The sequence below is a fragment of the Rhinopithecus roxellana genome, chromosome 1, assembly GCF_007565055.1.
Source record: "Rhinopithecus roxellana isolate Shanxi Qingling chromosome 1, ASM756505v1, whole genome shotgun sequence".
In the NCBI taxonomy this organism is placed as follows: domain Eukaryota; kingdom Metazoa; phylum Chordata; class Mammalia; order Primates; family Cercopithecidae; genus Rhinopithecus; species Rhinopithecus roxellana.
In genome coordinates, this window is record NC_044549.1 from 157,611,273 (window position 1) to 157,627,938 (window position 16,666).

At 45.5% G+C, this 16,666-nt stretch overlaps 1 protein-coding gene across 4 annotated transcripts in view; it reads left to right on the forward strand.

Annotated features, from left to right (window-relative positions):
- OSBPL10 (oxysterol binding protein like 10) overlaps positions 1-16,666 on the forward strand; it is a 329,028-nt gene that overhangs the window by 277,463 nt on the left and 34,899 nt on the right. For all 4 annotated transcript variants that reach the window (XM_010354464.2, XM_010354465.2, XM_030932578.1 and 1 more), the window contains one exon: positions 11,692-11,841. In XM_010354464.2, coding sequence (XP_010352766.1) covers positions 11,692-11,841 — 150 coding nt within the window. The remainder of the gene's footprint in view (positions 1-11,691; positions 11,842-16,666) is intronic.

Genomic DNA, 16,666 nt, shown 5'->3' on the forward strand with positions numbered 1-16,666 from the left:
GTGTCGGTCTCCCTCACGCTGAACTGTGGCAGGAGTCTTCCAAAACTGCTCTCAGGGCCCGTCCCCGCTGCGTGCAATCATATCGTTGTTTGCTTAACCATTCGTCTCCTAGGGCCTGAGTTCTATTACCCAGCCTCCTCAGAATCTTCAGCAGTTCCTCATTTCCATAGGGGAAAGCCAGCTGTTTATTTCCTTTACTTATGCAACGAATAAGTCAATGTCAGATAGTATTTTTGTTGATAAAGCCACAGCAGCTAGCAAAACATTCATTTTGGTCCTGCTTCCTGTGAGCTGACTTTCTGCAAGGGGGAAGAGATGATAACTACACATATAATACAGTTGAGAGTGATCAATGCTGCAAGGAAAAGCAGAGCTGAGGAAGGAGCAAACCGTGGAGAGGGAGGAGAGGGAGTGGTGCTGGCCTAGATGGTCAAAGGCTGCTGTGGTGAGGGGACATTGGAGTTAAGATCTGAGTGAGGCTGGGTGTGGTGGCTCATGCCTGTAATCCCAGCACTTTGGGAGGATGAGACGGGTGGATCAGGAGTTCAAGACCAGCTTGGACAACATGGTTAAACCCCATCTCTACTAAAAATACAAAAATTAGCCTGGCATGGTGGTATGCACCTGTAATTCCAGCTACTTGGGAGGCTGAGGCAGGAGAATCACTTAAGCCCAGGAGGGGAGGGTTGCAGTGAGCTGTGATTGTGCCACTGCACTCCAGCCTGGGCAACAGAGTGAGACTCTGTCTCAAAATAAAAAATAAATAAGTAATATAAAATTTAAAAAGATCTGAGTGAAGTGAGGGGGAAGTGGATGAAGAAGACCAATAAGAGCAGGTGCAAAGGCCCTGAGGTAGGCCTCTGCTTCACGTGTTCCAAGAACAGAAGGTGGCTGGGAGGGGTGAGTAGGGTGAACAAGGAGGGGAGTGTGATCAAGCGAAGAGTAGAGGAGTCATGGGGCAACATTGTGTAGGGCCTCGTGGACCGCAGTCAGGACTTTGACATTTAGTCTGAGTCGAGGGGAGGGCTTTCAGCCTAGGAGTTATATGATCAACTTTATGATTTAAGATACCTTCCAGCTACTGTGAGGAGATGTAGACTGGGAGGAGGGGCAGGAGACTGACTGGGAAGCTGTTGCAGTAATTAGGAGAGAGAGGTGATGGTGGCTTTGCCAGGGTGGCTGAAGTTGTGAGAAACAATGAGATTCTAGATATAATTTGCAGAAGTTGCTGATGGATGTGGTGTGGAGCAGTGCATATGCAAGAAATTAAAGTCAAGAATGGTGCCAAGGCTTTTGGCCATGTGGTTAGAAAAGCAAAGCTGTTGTTTACTGAGATGAGGAGGATCATATTTTGGAAGTATGAATTGAAAGGTCTGTTTTAGACACAATAAGTCTGAGATGGCCATTAGGTGATGTGTTTTCTCTTCACTGCTGTAACAAATGATCATCGACTTACTGATTTAAAACAACACTAATTTATCATCTTATAGTTCCATGTAAGAATTCAGACACGGGCCTCAGTGGGCTAAAATCAAGGTGTTGGCAGGGCTGCATTTCTTTCTGGAGGCCCTAGGAAAGAATTTGTTTCCTTGGCTTTTCCAGTTTCTAGAGGCTGCCCACATTCCTTGGCTTGTGGCCCCTTTCTTCATCTTCAGAGCCAGGAACGTTGCATCTATATTCCTCTTTCTGACCACAGCCTGGAAAGATTCTCTAAGTTTAGGGATTCATGTTTTTACATCGAGGCCACCTCAGCAATCCAGGTTAATCTCCTCATCTCAAGGTCCTTAACGTAATCACGTGTGTAAAGCCCCCTTGTCACTTAAAAGTGCCGTATACACAGGTTCTGGGAATTAGGACGTGGGCAGCTCAGGGGTCTGCTGTCCTGCCCACCTCGGTTAGCTAAGAGGGGAGATGTTGAATAGGCCACTGGGTGCACAAAGCTAGAGTTCAGGGCAGAAGGCTGAACTTGAGATACACACTTAGGAAATAAACATTTAGAAATTATTGAAAGCTGTTGGATCAGATGGGCTCTCCAAGGGAATGAGTCCTATTATAAGGGCAAAGCCCTGTGCTTGGCATCAGCTGCACTTCCCTGCAGGAAGCTTCTCTTCATCCCTGACTGGCATCATTTCTGCTGTTGGACTGTCCCCTCTTTCTCTTGGCTGCTTGAAGCGCTCCTCTTTGGTGACACCCAGCCCAGAGTCTGCCTTCTCTGTGTGAGCCCCTCTGATCACCCTGGCCACACCCTTCCTCCTGGCCTTTGCTATTTGATTTTGTATCATATATCCTTTCATTTATTTTTCTATTTTTGATGACATTATTGAGATATAATACACATGCCATACAATTTATCCATTTAAATTGTACCAACCATTTGGTGGATTTTAGTATATTTACAGGTATATGTCACCGTCACCAGTCAATTTTAGAACGTTTTGATCACCTCAAAAACCCTGGACCCTTTAGCTGTCACCCCCGTTCCACCCGTCCTCACAGCCCCTACAACCACTAATCTATGTTGCCTGTCTTGGATGTCTCATAGAAGTGGAATCGCAGCACTTCTGTGACTGGCTGTCCTTTTAAATCTAGATTTTTGTCCTTGCACACTCAAGTTTCCCACACTTTCTTTTTGGTTTTATAAATTCATTCCTTTTAATAACTTACTGTACATCTGTTGTAAACCGTCCTTTGTGGTGGAATTCTAGAAATGAAGCCCTCAATTAGCTAGGATTCCTCCATCAAAGAGTTCCAATTAAGGTAAGCTGACAACCACGTGGCCACTGCGTTCCCCTCCTGAGCCTCTGGCTGATATTACTAGTTGATCACAGCTTTCTTTCTCCTCAGATTTGTAGATGGCCTCTACGTCCACCTCCACCCATGGCCCTGAGTAGCCAGCCCCAAATAATCAATTTCTTTGCCAAAAGAGGGCTGACATTTCTGGTCCAGTTGGAAAGTAGGTGTGCACTTACATAAATCCACTTTGCTAAGTGCCAGAATGGGCATGTCCGAAGCACCTAGGAATAGATAGTAGGATTAAGTCTCCATCTCTGTGAAACGTGGTTGAACTAAGTCTCAAATGTTGAGTTGAAACTTACAGTCTGAAACTTACTAGTCTCCAGGGCTAGGAGAAAGAAAGATCCATGTACTCCTTCTCAGCCAGAACACCAGCCCGTTGAATGCTGAGACCATATCTTAAGCAAATTTCTAGCTTCGGTATCTAATGTGGTGCTTTGTTACCTGTGGTCGTTGGAGGTGGCTAAAGTGATAGTAACCCTTTCAGACCCAGTGCTTGCTTACCATTAAACCTACCCTTATGCCTTTATGTCTAAACTCATTGTGTTCTCTCTTATCAGAGCTCCAGGAAGGCTAGAATGGGGTCTTGAAGGAGTTTCTTCCCTGCCTTTCCTAGGCCTAGAGAACTCGAGTAGCTGTGGATGGCAGGTTCGGATAACAGGTGTGGATGGCTACTGCTCCTGTCACCTCCAAACCACAGCTGGTCCTCTGGGGCCGGTTGCTGGGATACTATCTCTAATTCACTGCACTTGCTGCTTCGTGTTTGTCTTGCTTAGTTCACACATTTGCATGTGATCTTGATTGAGACATATTTCAAAGTTCTCTGAATCCTTTCCTAGTGTAGCTCCAGACCAGGGAAGGGTTGTTTGCCTTGTGGTCAGGGCCCTGCAGCCCCAAAATCCTCAGTGGGGAAGGCCTAGCAGAGGAGCTTGGGTGGCATCAATTCAGCTTTGAGAGGGAAGCTGCGGGGGAGAAGGGAGCAGCACAAGTAGGAGGATGCAGGAGCTTTAGCAGCAACCTCAAGTCAACATACCATTGTGTGCCCAGTGCGAACGTCACAGGCGTCATCAGAGCATGGCTGTTTACCAAGCACTTCTTGTGTGCCAGCCACTACAGTGTTCATTGCTTTGTACGCTTTGCCTTGTTGAGACCTAGAGCAGGCCTCTCAGATGTGAGAGGTGGTACCATGTCCATTTTAGAGACAGAGAGACTGAGCCTTACAGGTGGGGCATAGCGTCTTTAGGATTTATCACCAGGACTATCTGCAGCCGGATCTCCACGCTTTTCTTTTATGCATCACTGTCTCCTAAAGCTGTGGTAGTCTCTGATTTCGTGGCCTCTTCCTTATCCTTACTATGACTTTTATCCCAAATATTCATGAGCTTCCTGTGATCTGTGCTGCTTGTGCAACATCAGAATAGGGACCATGGAGACCTTGGTCCCACGATCATAAACGGCTTTGCTTTCAGGGTGTCTTTCAGAGCTCTTGGCTGTGTTAGTAATTCAGTGCTGGATTTGGTTTTAAAGTGCTAGCATTTTGCTCATTGAGATGCTGTAAAGCGCCTGACACGGTGTTTGGCACTTAGCAGGCCCTCTCTGTCTTGTTGGGGCCCTGCCCTTTCCCTGCTTTTCCAGGCAGCAGGCTGATGCTAAGCTTGATTTGCAGCCTCTGGGATTCTGCACGCTGGCATTCGGTATTCACGCTGGCACACTCCAAAAGCTCAGCTGCAAAATTGCTGCCTACCCCTTCATTTGCTGCTGCTTCTTCCCTTTTCTTTTTCGTACTTTCTTTAGGTTTTCTTTGCTATTTCTTGATTTCTGTTTTTTCCTTTCGTTTAAAAATAGCTAGACTCTGGTTTCTAATCAGAAACGTAGAAATGAGACAAAGACATGCTGCTATTTCCTGTGAATGTTTCCCTCGAATGTTTTTAAAGGAATGCCTGTTGAATCCTCTCGATGTAATTGTTCCCTGTTATCTTGGCTGATGACAAATGCCCCCACTCTCTCCCCTCCCAAGAAGTGACTTCCTTCTGCCTTCCAGGGTGTGTTTTATTTAAAACTAACCTTTCTGCAGGTCGGCCCCTTTGCTCAGGAAGAGCATCTGTCCTTCCAGTCTATAAGAGCCAAGTGTGGTAAATGTGTGTGTATGTGTGGTTAGAGCCAGCCAGCCAGCTCATCCCCTGGGAGGCAGCAGGAGGATTGTGATGTCAGTGACGACAAACTCAGCATCTCCAAAAGGCAGCTGGGACCAGCTTGCTGTGTGGACATGCGCGTACTTGTACCTGTCAAGGATAAGATCCAGCTTCTCCATCGGGTTCCCCTCGCAGTGGCCTCGTTCTTGAATCTACCTCCAAATGGCAAGATAAGGTCCCCTAAATTCGCTGGTGGCCTTTGAGGCACAGTTGGTTGCCTGGCTTTGGAAGTGGCTACATGTAGAGGATAGTATATGTGCAGGAGCCTTCAACAGCTGCCCTGCAGCAGGGCCAAGGGGCACCAACTATACCAGACACCAGCTGAAGACATGTGTCCACAGCTTCTGTCTTCGGCATGACTTCTGACCAGAGTGGAACATCCACCCGTTCAGCTGAGATACCCTCTACCCAGCAAAGATGGCCTACTTTTGGAGAATTAGACACAGCCACCAAAAAGACGCTTCCGGAGGAGAAATCTCACCTGTGCAGTATGTGGGAAGGACAGTAGGTTCATCAGGATCAACCATTTTGCATTCATATGACAAAACTTTCCATTTCTGTGTCCTCAGGGGAGACACTTTTTCCAAGCATGTAGTAGTGAATGCCTTGCCCTTGGTAGTCATGTGATATGAGTTTCTTACTGGAAATGGGGACAAGAAGGCCAAGTGAAATTTCCTGAATTGCTGGCCATCTTTGTATACCCTGGGCTATGCTGATGTTACTGACATATATACGGAGTCGGCCTGGATCTTCAGTTGTGTCTATGCCAGTTTTCATGACCTTTGCCTGTTAGATGGGGTTTCTTAAGATATGAAATGTCACTGATTGCATACTGTGAGGATTATGTAATGATGGTGATAATTTGGTTAAATATGCTGTACATATTGGAATGAGAAAATGGCTAGAGATAAAAATCCTTGGTTTTATGGATTCTGTACTGCAGCAGTAACACTATTATTGTTAGAACTGAAGGTCAGGTGCGGTGGTTCATGCCTGTGATCCCAGCACTTTGGGAGGCCAAGATGGGAGGATCACTTGAGGGCCAGGAGTTTGAGACCAACTTTGGCAACATAGCCAGACCCTGTCTCTAATTTAATAAAAAATTAAATTTTTTTAACTAAAAAAAGACCTGAAAAATGGATTCAGGAATTGGTCCTTGGGCACTTGCTCCTCATAGACACTGAGACCCCTTGGTTTCTCTTCTGCAACTCACTGTGTTTCTTGATTTATCCCCTTTGTCTTCTACGTGCCTACTCTTCCAGTCTCTCCAGTTGCTAGCTTCTGTGTCTTAACTCCACACTCTTTATTTTTCTAGAACCCCTTATTTCCTGACAAGCCAGCTTCTGTTGACTCTTTTCCCCTAGCAAACATAAGTACACTTGCCCCCGTGGCCATTGTTGCACGTTATTGCCTGTTCTGTGTAGTTATGGAATTGAGAAATAATTTGTCTATAAGGGGATGTCATTCCATTCCCTGGTTACTTCTTTGCCATGCTGCTGTGTACCTGACAGTTCTCTTTTCTGAGAATATCTGAGCATGGTGCTTTGGGTCTTCTCACCTACTGCCTGCATTTCTGTGACCCTCAGACTACCAATTTTTTTTTTGACATGGCTAGATTTCCCCATAAAGATACTATCTAGATGTGTTTGGTCTTGTCACTCAGTGCCAAGGTTTTTTGGTATGGCTCAGTTCACCCCAGTGCCTCCTTGCCAGGTTAACAGTGTGTAGGGAAAGTTGCCAGGCTTTAAAAATGATTGAACTGCAATATGCTTGCTGCTAAAAGAGAATTTGATGTTCATGCTCTAGCTGGCTTTATTGTCTGTCCTTGCCATATAGGTTTTCAGGAAAGTTGCAGGTCACTTGAGCTCAGTAGGTGATGTTTTTCTGTTGTAGATATTGTCTGTTTATTGGATACTTATTTACTTGGGCATGAGATGGCTTTAGGAATCCATCTTAATCCTTGCTAGAGTAGACCCTCTTACCCCTGCATGTCTGTGATTCCTGGTTTGGCACAGAAAAGCTCCCTGTCCAAAGGCAAAATGCACCTTGAATGGTTAGGTAATGGAACCACGCAGGCTTCTGCCATGATGTCTTAAATCTAACCAGTAAGGATTCAGTCCTCTGAATTAAGATATTAGGTTATAAGACCGTGTACAAATAAAGGAGACGGTAGTAGACCAAACTGCTTGTGTTGACCCCCCACTATCTGAAGGCCAGATCTAGGTTGAGAGAGAAGACAGGTCACTAAAGCAGGAAGGATGGGGTGGGGTAGGAGTCCTCCGTCTGAGGAGGGGAAAGCAGGAGTGGAGTGCCAGGAAAGAGAGTGCCTTTGGGGACATGGGTGGAGTGAATGAAGCCTGTGACAGGGAAATGAGTGGACTCTGCAGACAAATGTCGATTTCATGGTTTTTCCTGGCACGGACCCAAACTGTAGTTACATTACGTATATGTATTGAATAAAAAGATTGGCATTTCAGTCGTGCTTGAAATTTGCATTTGTATTGAAGAATTAAGATTTTTGTTTAAGAGATGAAAGCAAAGCTAAATGTTTCTCCCACATTGGTGTCCCCCATTGAGAAGACTGTTGGACCACACAAACCTAACACACATCACAGGTGTGCCTCCTGGCTTTGGCCTCGGTGGCCATAGCCCCATATGCCTGCTTCTCCTAATAAGTAAGAAGCAGAGGCCTGCGGTTAAGGGCCGGGTAACATCTGTAGATGCTGTGACTGTCTTGGATAGGACCATTCCCAGCCCAAGAGCCCATCTCTCACATGGTCTCAGCCTTTGGTCCTCGAGAGGCCAGAGGTCAGTGAAGGGGCAGAGACCCTTCTAAGTATCCAGGGGGAGCTATGGACCCCTCTTTAGAAAAATGCCCAGACTTACAGTTTTTACATAAAATTTCAAGGATGGGGGTGGATATTTTAAGGGCTGTCCCTGGGGCCCAGGCCAAGAACCCTTGCTCTGGGCACAGGTCACTGTGGGTCACCAGGGAATGTCCCTAAACCCCAGCCTGCCCGTGAAGCTTTTTCCTGCCCGTCGAATTTTCGCTTATCATTCTCCCCATTTGCTAATAGGCACAGTTGCTTGATTTTTGTAGCACCATATGCCCTGAGGTGCTTGTGTGGTAGAAATATTGAGTCATAATTTCTGTTTTTATTAAAATCTTATTTTTTCAAAGGCTGCTGCTCTTTAAAACATATTTTAATTCCATTTTATCTTCAAGTTTACATACATTTTTGTGACTGGGCTGGCTTATTTGCAAAAATCTCAGGGGGATGGGGGATCTGAAGATTCTTCTGCTTAAGTCTTGTAAATTCTCTCAGCATTATGAAACCATTTCCCACGTTCATATTTTTCAGAGATGGGGGAACACTGTTCTGCCATTTTTGATGACCTTGAGACAGCTGTTATTGTTTTATAAGTGAAAATTTGCAGAGATTCAGAGAGGGGAGGCGTGCAGGGACTCCCAGGAGACAAGTGGGACTTTGTCAGAGAAGGGGGGTATGGATGTGGATAAGCATGGGGACCTGATTATGGAAACCAGCACTTGGAGAGGGTGACAATTATCAATCTCTTTGAATTCCACATCAGAGTAGTGGAATCAACAAACCTTCGACCCTAAAAGGGAAGGAGGTTTTGTGTCTTTAAAACTCCATCAAGACCTGTCTCTTCAAACCCTCCATTCCTTGCCGTGGATGCCTATGTGGGTGCTTTGTGGATGCCAGTAGATTGGCATTTACATTGCCACGGACCTATTTCAGACAGAGTTGACCTGTTGATGACTCCTACCTTTCCATCCATGTACCCCCAAGTTGGACTGCGATGGGGGTTGGGGGGGTCTTCTCTTTGTGCGGATGGACTGAGCTGCAGTGTGGTGGATTGAAAGTGTGTCCTCTAAGATGTTTACTGTCAACGTGGTGTATGAAACCAGCTTAACTCTGATTATTTACTTGAGGCTGGGTAAGGGAATGTTTTACAAATCACATTGGGAGAAAAAGGGCAAGTTCTCAGAGGCTGTGGGAGAGAAAACAGTCCTAGGTCCTTGTTTAAGGTTGGGGCATGGCTTCCTCAGGATTTGTGCCACCAAAGGGCAGTGTGCCAGGCTCCCATGGCCGTCCTTCCCTGGGCGGGACTCCAGGGCCACCAGTCACCCTGGATGACTCAGCTTCTGGGGCACCTGTGCCAGCCTTAATTTCCTCTGCTGGAGCCAGTGACTTTGAGAGGAATCGTCAGACACAGAGGACGTGCTATTGATTTCCAATGGGAAAGGCTGGAGGGGTCTGTGTTCACATTTATGTGTGTACTTAGTATCATGCGACTGGATCTTGTGAAAGACTTTCTGGCTACTGGAAGGCAGGGACAAGCTGGATTGAATTTTCGAGTAAGGCAGACAGCAGGAGGAGGTGTGGTCCCCGAAGGTCTGTAAACACATCACACTGAGTGTAGCAGTGAGTGGGAAAGATGAGGATTTCCCCTGCACTGGCTTGTGAGCAAATAGGAAATCACAGCTTTAGAAGAATGAATCATTCTTTGCTTCATGAAGTTTATGGCAGCCTCAGTGGAGCAATTGATTCAGTATGCAGTCCATTCTTAGTGAGAACAGCTAATTTCAAGCAGAAAATAATTGCCCGCAAAATGGAGCTACCTTTCCTGTTGAGATGTTTAAGGACTTTGCAGCCCACTCCACCTGTTGGATACACTGTGGTGGTTGGATTTCACTTGTTTTTGATTGTCCTTTTTCTTCCCAAAGTAGAATGCCCAGACACTGCCCTCTCCTCCCCCAGCTGGTGCTGGGATGAGAGGAATTCTGCTAATACAGATTACTGCCCACCAGGTCACTGCAGAGGAAGTTGCAGCTGTAGCACCTTTGCCATTGGGAGGGATTTGTGTCTCAGCTCTCTGACTTCCGTAGTGTAGACTGGAAATGGAAGCTCACAGGGAGCTGAGACAGCCACCCACTTTGAAACTGACCTGAGATCCAGAAGAGGCAAAAGGGAGGAGAGCCAGGAGGACAGGCTGGTGGAAGGGAGGCCCTGCTAATCTTAGCGTCAGCCATTCAAGCTCATAGCAGTGGTGGCCTTGGCAGCAGCAGCAGTCACGCAGCAGCACGGGGTGTCATGAGGTGGAGCTGGAGGAGACCCCCAGGGCCACTGGCTGTAAGTGCTGGGTTCCTGTGTCCTTCTACCCCTAACTTCGAGTGTAGAATCAGGGTAACTCACAGCTCAGACTTCCCTGTGGCTTCTCTTCTCAGGATTAGCACAGGTAAGGACTCCTCAATTATTTCAGCATAATCTAGCAAAGCAACTTGCCAATGATGTCAGATAATACCTATTATGAGGTGGCTAGAGAACTGGGCACATAATGAAAGAAAACTTAGCTTTCGGCTGGGGGAATATCCTGTGGGCTTCACTGAGACCTTCCCAACCATCTCTTTCGAATTGGGATTATTTAGAGCTGATTGAGAACACCTTAGGAGTATGTCTATGGAAAATGTCTCTTTATGTTGAAGTTTTAAAAATGCCTACCCCAGGAGGGAAGGAACACCATTATTACCTCTCTTTGGAATGTTGGAAAGGAATGGTCAGTGGGTATGTAAGGCCGGACAGTTTTAAACACCTTGACCACTAAAATAACCTTTGTATGTTAGAAGTGCCTGTAGATATAAAATGATTCTGTCTAATGAGGTTAGTAAATTGTTCGTTTTTTGCATGAACATTTGGACAAGTCTGTATCCTTTCATATTTAATACCTTTGAGCTTCTGAATTTCTGTATATTATGTCTGACCTGTTATTGGTAATTGGAAAGAAATGTATGATGTTCTGTGCAGAGTGCTTTTGCTTATATATAAGCAAGCATCATAAGAACGTAGGTAAATGTGGAGTGTGGAATGTGGAGACTTCTTTCAATAGAATGCTGAGGGCAAGTTTACCTTGTAGCCAGAGTTCTTAACACTTGGATATTGGAAAATTTTATGTGCAGTAATCCCCTTGCCCAGTTTAGTAAGTTGCCTGTTTTCTATGTAATGTGAAAAAATGGAATCGAGTGATTGAATTAATAAACTTGCATCGAGGAAAGCAGGGTCTGTTGGCCAGCGTGAATCCCAGTAGTATTATAAAGTTTCAGGAGTTTTGCCTTACATTTTCATTTGGTGCCTTCCTCCCTAAATTAATGCCAATTCTCAGCCTTTTCTTACATCTGGTAGAGTAATCCTAATTGATTTGGATAGAAATAGTCTTTGAGCACATTTTTCCATAAATAATTTTAGTTACTCCCTGGATAATCCAACTTTTACTTATAAACAGAAAAATTTATATTAGATATGAAGTGGCCTGGGTCGTGCAAGTTAACAGGAGTTTAACTTTGGTAAACTCCTACTTGCTAATACGCAAAATGAAGGGAACTCATACCCATATACTATAGTTAGTTTCTTAAAGAACAGGGAGCTATTTTGTCAGGGGAAGTCACTTAGGCTCACTAATTGGGGAAGACGGGAGAGATGGAAGGGGATATGCAGCGTCCAAGGCACAGGGCCGACCCCCAGGGGACTCATTTGCCCCATGGCCAACAGGACTGGGTCACAGAGGAGCTCTGCCCGGGACAGGATTGGGTTTCTTCTGTCATTGCAAAACATATGAATTCATACACTTTATTTCTAACTTCTGTTGGACCAGCTGGTGATTTTTATTGATTATTTCATTTTAGCCAAACTCAGGCTCTGAATTGGTTTTGTCCGAAGATGAAAAAAGTGACAATGAAGATAAGGAAGAGACGGAATTGGGCGTTATGGAGGATCAGCGTAGTGTAATTCTTCATCTCATTTCACAACTCAAACTTGGAATGGATTTGACCAAGGTAGGTTGGCATGTCCTCCTGGATTTGTGGTCAATTGTTGGGGTTCTGTCTATCCTCAAGCCTTCTCTATGCACATTCTTTTCATTGTGGTGAGATTGGAGAAGTAGAGTGGGGAAAAAGGCCAGCATTGCTTTCAAGTATAGATATTCCAGGTATAATCTGAAAGGACATTTTTGTACATAAATGGTAATCCTTAGGGCTGGACAGCCTTGCATTTGATTCTCGGGAGGAGGTGCTACTCTACAAGGGCAGGGAGAGCATCAGAAAAAGCATATGAGATGGTATGGAAAATTCAAGGTACTATTTCTTTGTTTCTTGCTGTGTTCTAGAGATAATTGTAGGTGGCCTATAGAGATGACTATGACACAGTGGCCATAGAGGGAAAAGATGGGGAAGGCAAATGGTGGCGCGGGAATGAGGCCACTCTGCACACCCAACCTCATGACTGGCTGAGGGCTGTAACCCTTAGCTGTAACCGCTGGTCCCCAAGGGTAACCTCGTTGGTGATCCGAATCTCATTGCCATAGGTAGAAGTGGAACCAACTCTTCTTGGTGCTCAGTGCAGGCAGGATGCTTCCTGAGGAACCTCACCAAGAGTACCCGTGTCCTACCACAAATGTCATGGAGAGGGTCCCACGTACGTTACCCCTCACCTCTAGTCAGTAGCTTCATTCTGGAGGCAAGCAGGAAAGGCAATTTTGTATGTAGCTGAAAGGTTGTGTGGTGTCATTGGGGCCATTGTTAGGTGGTAGAAAGAACCTGGAGTTCATCCTTCCTGGGTTCCACTCCCAGCCAGTTACTCCAGTTGGGAGCCTTCCTGGCATGGTGGCATGAGAATCGCAGGAGGTGTGCAGAGGACCTAACCCAGTGCTGAGCTCCTAGCAAGTGTGTCACCATCTTATCCTTATGAAATGCTATGTTATGTGGTTTGACTGGTGGGGTAGAGGAGCAGCTGTCACACAGACAGATAGACATGATCTGCAGGGTGGGTGTGCCAGGGAAGGAAGTTCTAGATTCTGAAGGCCAGCTAGAAAAATGTGGATGTCAGAGCCACTGAAGGCACAGCCTGGGGAACAGCCCTAAGGGCAGTTGGCTTGGTTGGCCACAGTGAAGGCTGTGGATTCCACAATCTCATCTCGGACTAGGCAGGGGGCCAGAGAAGAGAGAGGGAAGTGGCAGGAGTGTGAGGAATTCTTTGAGGAGGAAGATGACAGAACAGAGTGACTAACCATTTATAGAAGATAGGGGAGAGACTGAGGAGATGGGAGCCTCTCAGATGACAGACAAATCTTTTCTTTGAAGTGTTTCCATGGGTTTGAATGTGAGTGTGTCTGATATTCTGGGAGACTGTGCCACTTTAAACAAAACAGTGGGCCCACACAGAGGACACCAGACATAGAAATTTCCTTCTTCGCCATCCTCCATCCTCTGTGTGGCTGCTTCTGTTTTGCACGCCAAGCTATGACGACCTGTTCTCCATGCTGCTGCCTTCCCTTCATTTCAGTCCTCATTGTTTTTCAGCTACAGGAGTCATTTAAATGCTTGACTTTTAAAAGATACCCATGTTTTATTCTTGTGGATTGTGTAGACACCCAGACGGAGCTTGAGTTAAAGTTTGATGAAGTGTGGATGATGATAATGTATACAAGTACGATCTAAAATCACAGTGTTTCCAAACTGGGTCATGAACCATTAGTGGGTTGTGAAACCATTTCTAAAGAATGAAATAAAATACAGAAGAAAATATCAGAGCATTCTGCACATGAAACCTAGTTCTTTTGATACATGTGTACTGGGTCACGATGTAAAATATATTCTTGTTGTGGATTTTTTTTAATGTTTATAAAACTCAGACCTAGAATCATGAATGACAGAGGAAAGAGATTGTAAGAGAAATTGAAATTGCCAAGGTCAGATATGGAGAAGCAAGAAAATGCTAAGGGGACTATATTATGGCAAGCTGAGTGTCTGAGCGACTTCATGTTATTCCTGTCTTGGCCTAAAATAAAGAAATATCGCCACTGTGCCTTTCGTGTTTATTATTGTTTTATTAGAATATGATTGTTTTGCATTTTCAGAGTGACGGCCTCTTCCTGAAAGAGCAGACATTGCATTTCTCGCAATACTCAGTTGAGTACCTGAAAGAATAACTATTCTTGTCTAGAGTTTATTAACTTACTTTACTGGGAAGACTCTGTCATTCAAAAACCAAAGGAAGACTTGACAAACTGAAATACTTGTGAGAGAAAGAGGTAGAACTGTTACTATCCTATGTGGTTTCTTGGCTTCTGTTGCCCTGCATTATAAAAAGGTTGATGAAATTTCCTCTCTCCTTACTGTTCCCTTTTCTCTTCTTGGCACTTGTCCATGTCATTAAGTTAACCCTGTACTAAATAAGCAAGCAGTGAAAAAACTTAGCCAGAATGGAGTATCTGATGAGCAGGCACCCTGGAGACAGAATCTTCTTCACCTCAAGGATGAAGGTCTAGTCTCTCTCCAAAAACAAGTATACTTCCGTATCCCTGAGGATGTGCCAGTGTTGGCACATTTGTGAGTCGTGACCAGCCCAACTGGGCACGTAGTGCTGTATCTTGCCGTGTTTCACTGTGGTTGCCAGACAGGGCCAGGTTCATGGATGTTTGACCTGTGAAGTTGCTCAGCACCCCATGCTCGGAAGGGCTCCATGCTTGGATTAATACCCTGCTATCACTGTCTTGAAATTCTCAATAATTTTCAAATAAGGGGACTTGCGTTTTCACTTTCCACTGTGCCCCACACAGCATGTAGCTTCCTGCCTCCAGAAGCACCCTTGTCTGCCCTCTTTGCTCAGGGTGGCACCATAACTCCAAGTTAGTGGTGACTACCACCACTGGATAACCCATTGTATTTCCACAAATTGTGGGTAGCCTAGAAAAGAAGAGAGGATGGAGGAACCACAGTGAGGTGGAGGGTCACCAAAGGTCTGGAGTGTTGTGCATGCTGGTGAGTTGAACCTGGAGTGGGTGTTAGGATCAGGTCCTGCAGAGCCTATGAGCCATGTGAAGGGGACAAACTTGATCCTGAGGGCTATGGGAAGCCTTGGAAAGTTTGAGCAAATGAGCAACATCGTGTGGTGTTAAGGAGATCTGACATGACTGTTGTGCCAAGTTCCAAGCTCCCAGAAGGGCCCACAAAATGCAGTATTGAGGTTGGAGGCTTAGGACCATTTTTACCTAGTTTTCAGGGATATGAAAGGCAACAATTTGTAATGTGTTCACTCATGTAACATGTATTTATTGAGCACTGCACAGGCTAGATACTGTTTTAGACAGTGGGATTGCAGCAGAGCATTCAGAATCCATGCCCTGATGGGGCCTGAGTGATGAGGGAAGGAAACAGACAAGAAACAAGTGAGAGAGAGGGAAGGAAGGAGGAAAAGAAAAGGAGATGGAGATGAAGTGTAATGAAGAGAAATAGAGTGTGTCAGGGAGGATAGCTGGTGGTGGGATGGGGGTCCCTCTTAGGTAAACTGGTCAGGGCGGGATTCTACTAGGTAACATTCGAGTAGAGACCAGATTTAAATGAGGGAGACAGCCATGTGAGCATCTACAGAAGAGTGTTCTGGTCAGAGGGGATGGGGGTGAAAAAGGCCCAAGATGGATCTTGTTTGGCATTTGGGCATGAGGCCAATGTGGATGGATCAGAGTGAACTGAGTGGGATTGGCAGGAGAGTAAGTTGGTGAGACAGCAGGTCATAGGGCCGTTTAGGATATTGTGAGGGCTCAGGATGTTGTTTTGAGTGATATGGGCAGCCACTGTAGGGTTTTGAGCAAGGGAATATGGGATCTTACTTGTATTTTTGTTTTATTTTTATTTTATATTTTTGAGATGTAGTCTCGCGCTATCACCCAGGCTGGAGTACAATGGTGTCATCTTGGCTCACTGCAACCTCCACCTCCTGGGTTCAAGTGATTCTCCTGCCTCAGCCTTCCAAGTAGCTGGGATCACAGGTGTGTGCCACCATTCCCAACTGATTTTTTGTATTTTAAGTAGATACGGTGTTTCACCATGTTGCCCAGGCTGGTCTCGGAACTCCTGACCTCAAGTGATCCACCAGCCTTGGCCTTCCAAAGTGCTGGGATTATAGACATGAGCCACCATGCCTGCTTGCTTGTATTTTTAAAGGGTAATTTTGACTCTCCTGTGAAAAATAGACTGAGGTGGGGTGACTGGGGTGTGAAAAGCAGGGGTCAGGGTAGAAGAGAAGAGGAAGCTGGCCAGGCGCGGTGACTCACGCCTGTAATCCCAGCACTTTGGGAGGCCAAGGCGGGTGGATCACAAGGTTAGGAGTTTGAGACCAACCTGGCCAACATAGTGAAACCCTGTGTCTACTAAAAATACAAAAAATTAGCTGGGTGTGGTGGTGGGCACCTGTAATCCCAGCTATTCGGGAGGCTGAGGCAGGAGAATTGCTTGAACCCGGGGGGCAGAGGTTGCAGTGAGCCAAGATCATGCCATTGCACTCCAGCCCAGGCGACAGTGCGAGACTCTGTCTCAAAAAAAAAAAAAAAAAAAAGGAGGAAGCTACTATGGTAACCCAGGTGAGGTGCTGGTGGCACAGTGCTAGTGGCTGATTCTGGATGTGCATAGAAGATACTGCCAACAGGATTTGCATATGATGTGCAGTATGAGAGAAAGAGAGGAATAAAAGATGACTCTAAAGTTTTGGCCTGAACAGCTAGAATAATAATTATTATTAATTGCTATTTGTTTTATTGTTTTTTAGTTTTTGTTTTATTGTGTTTGTAAATTTTGTTTTATTCTTTTATTTCTGGCCTGAACAGCT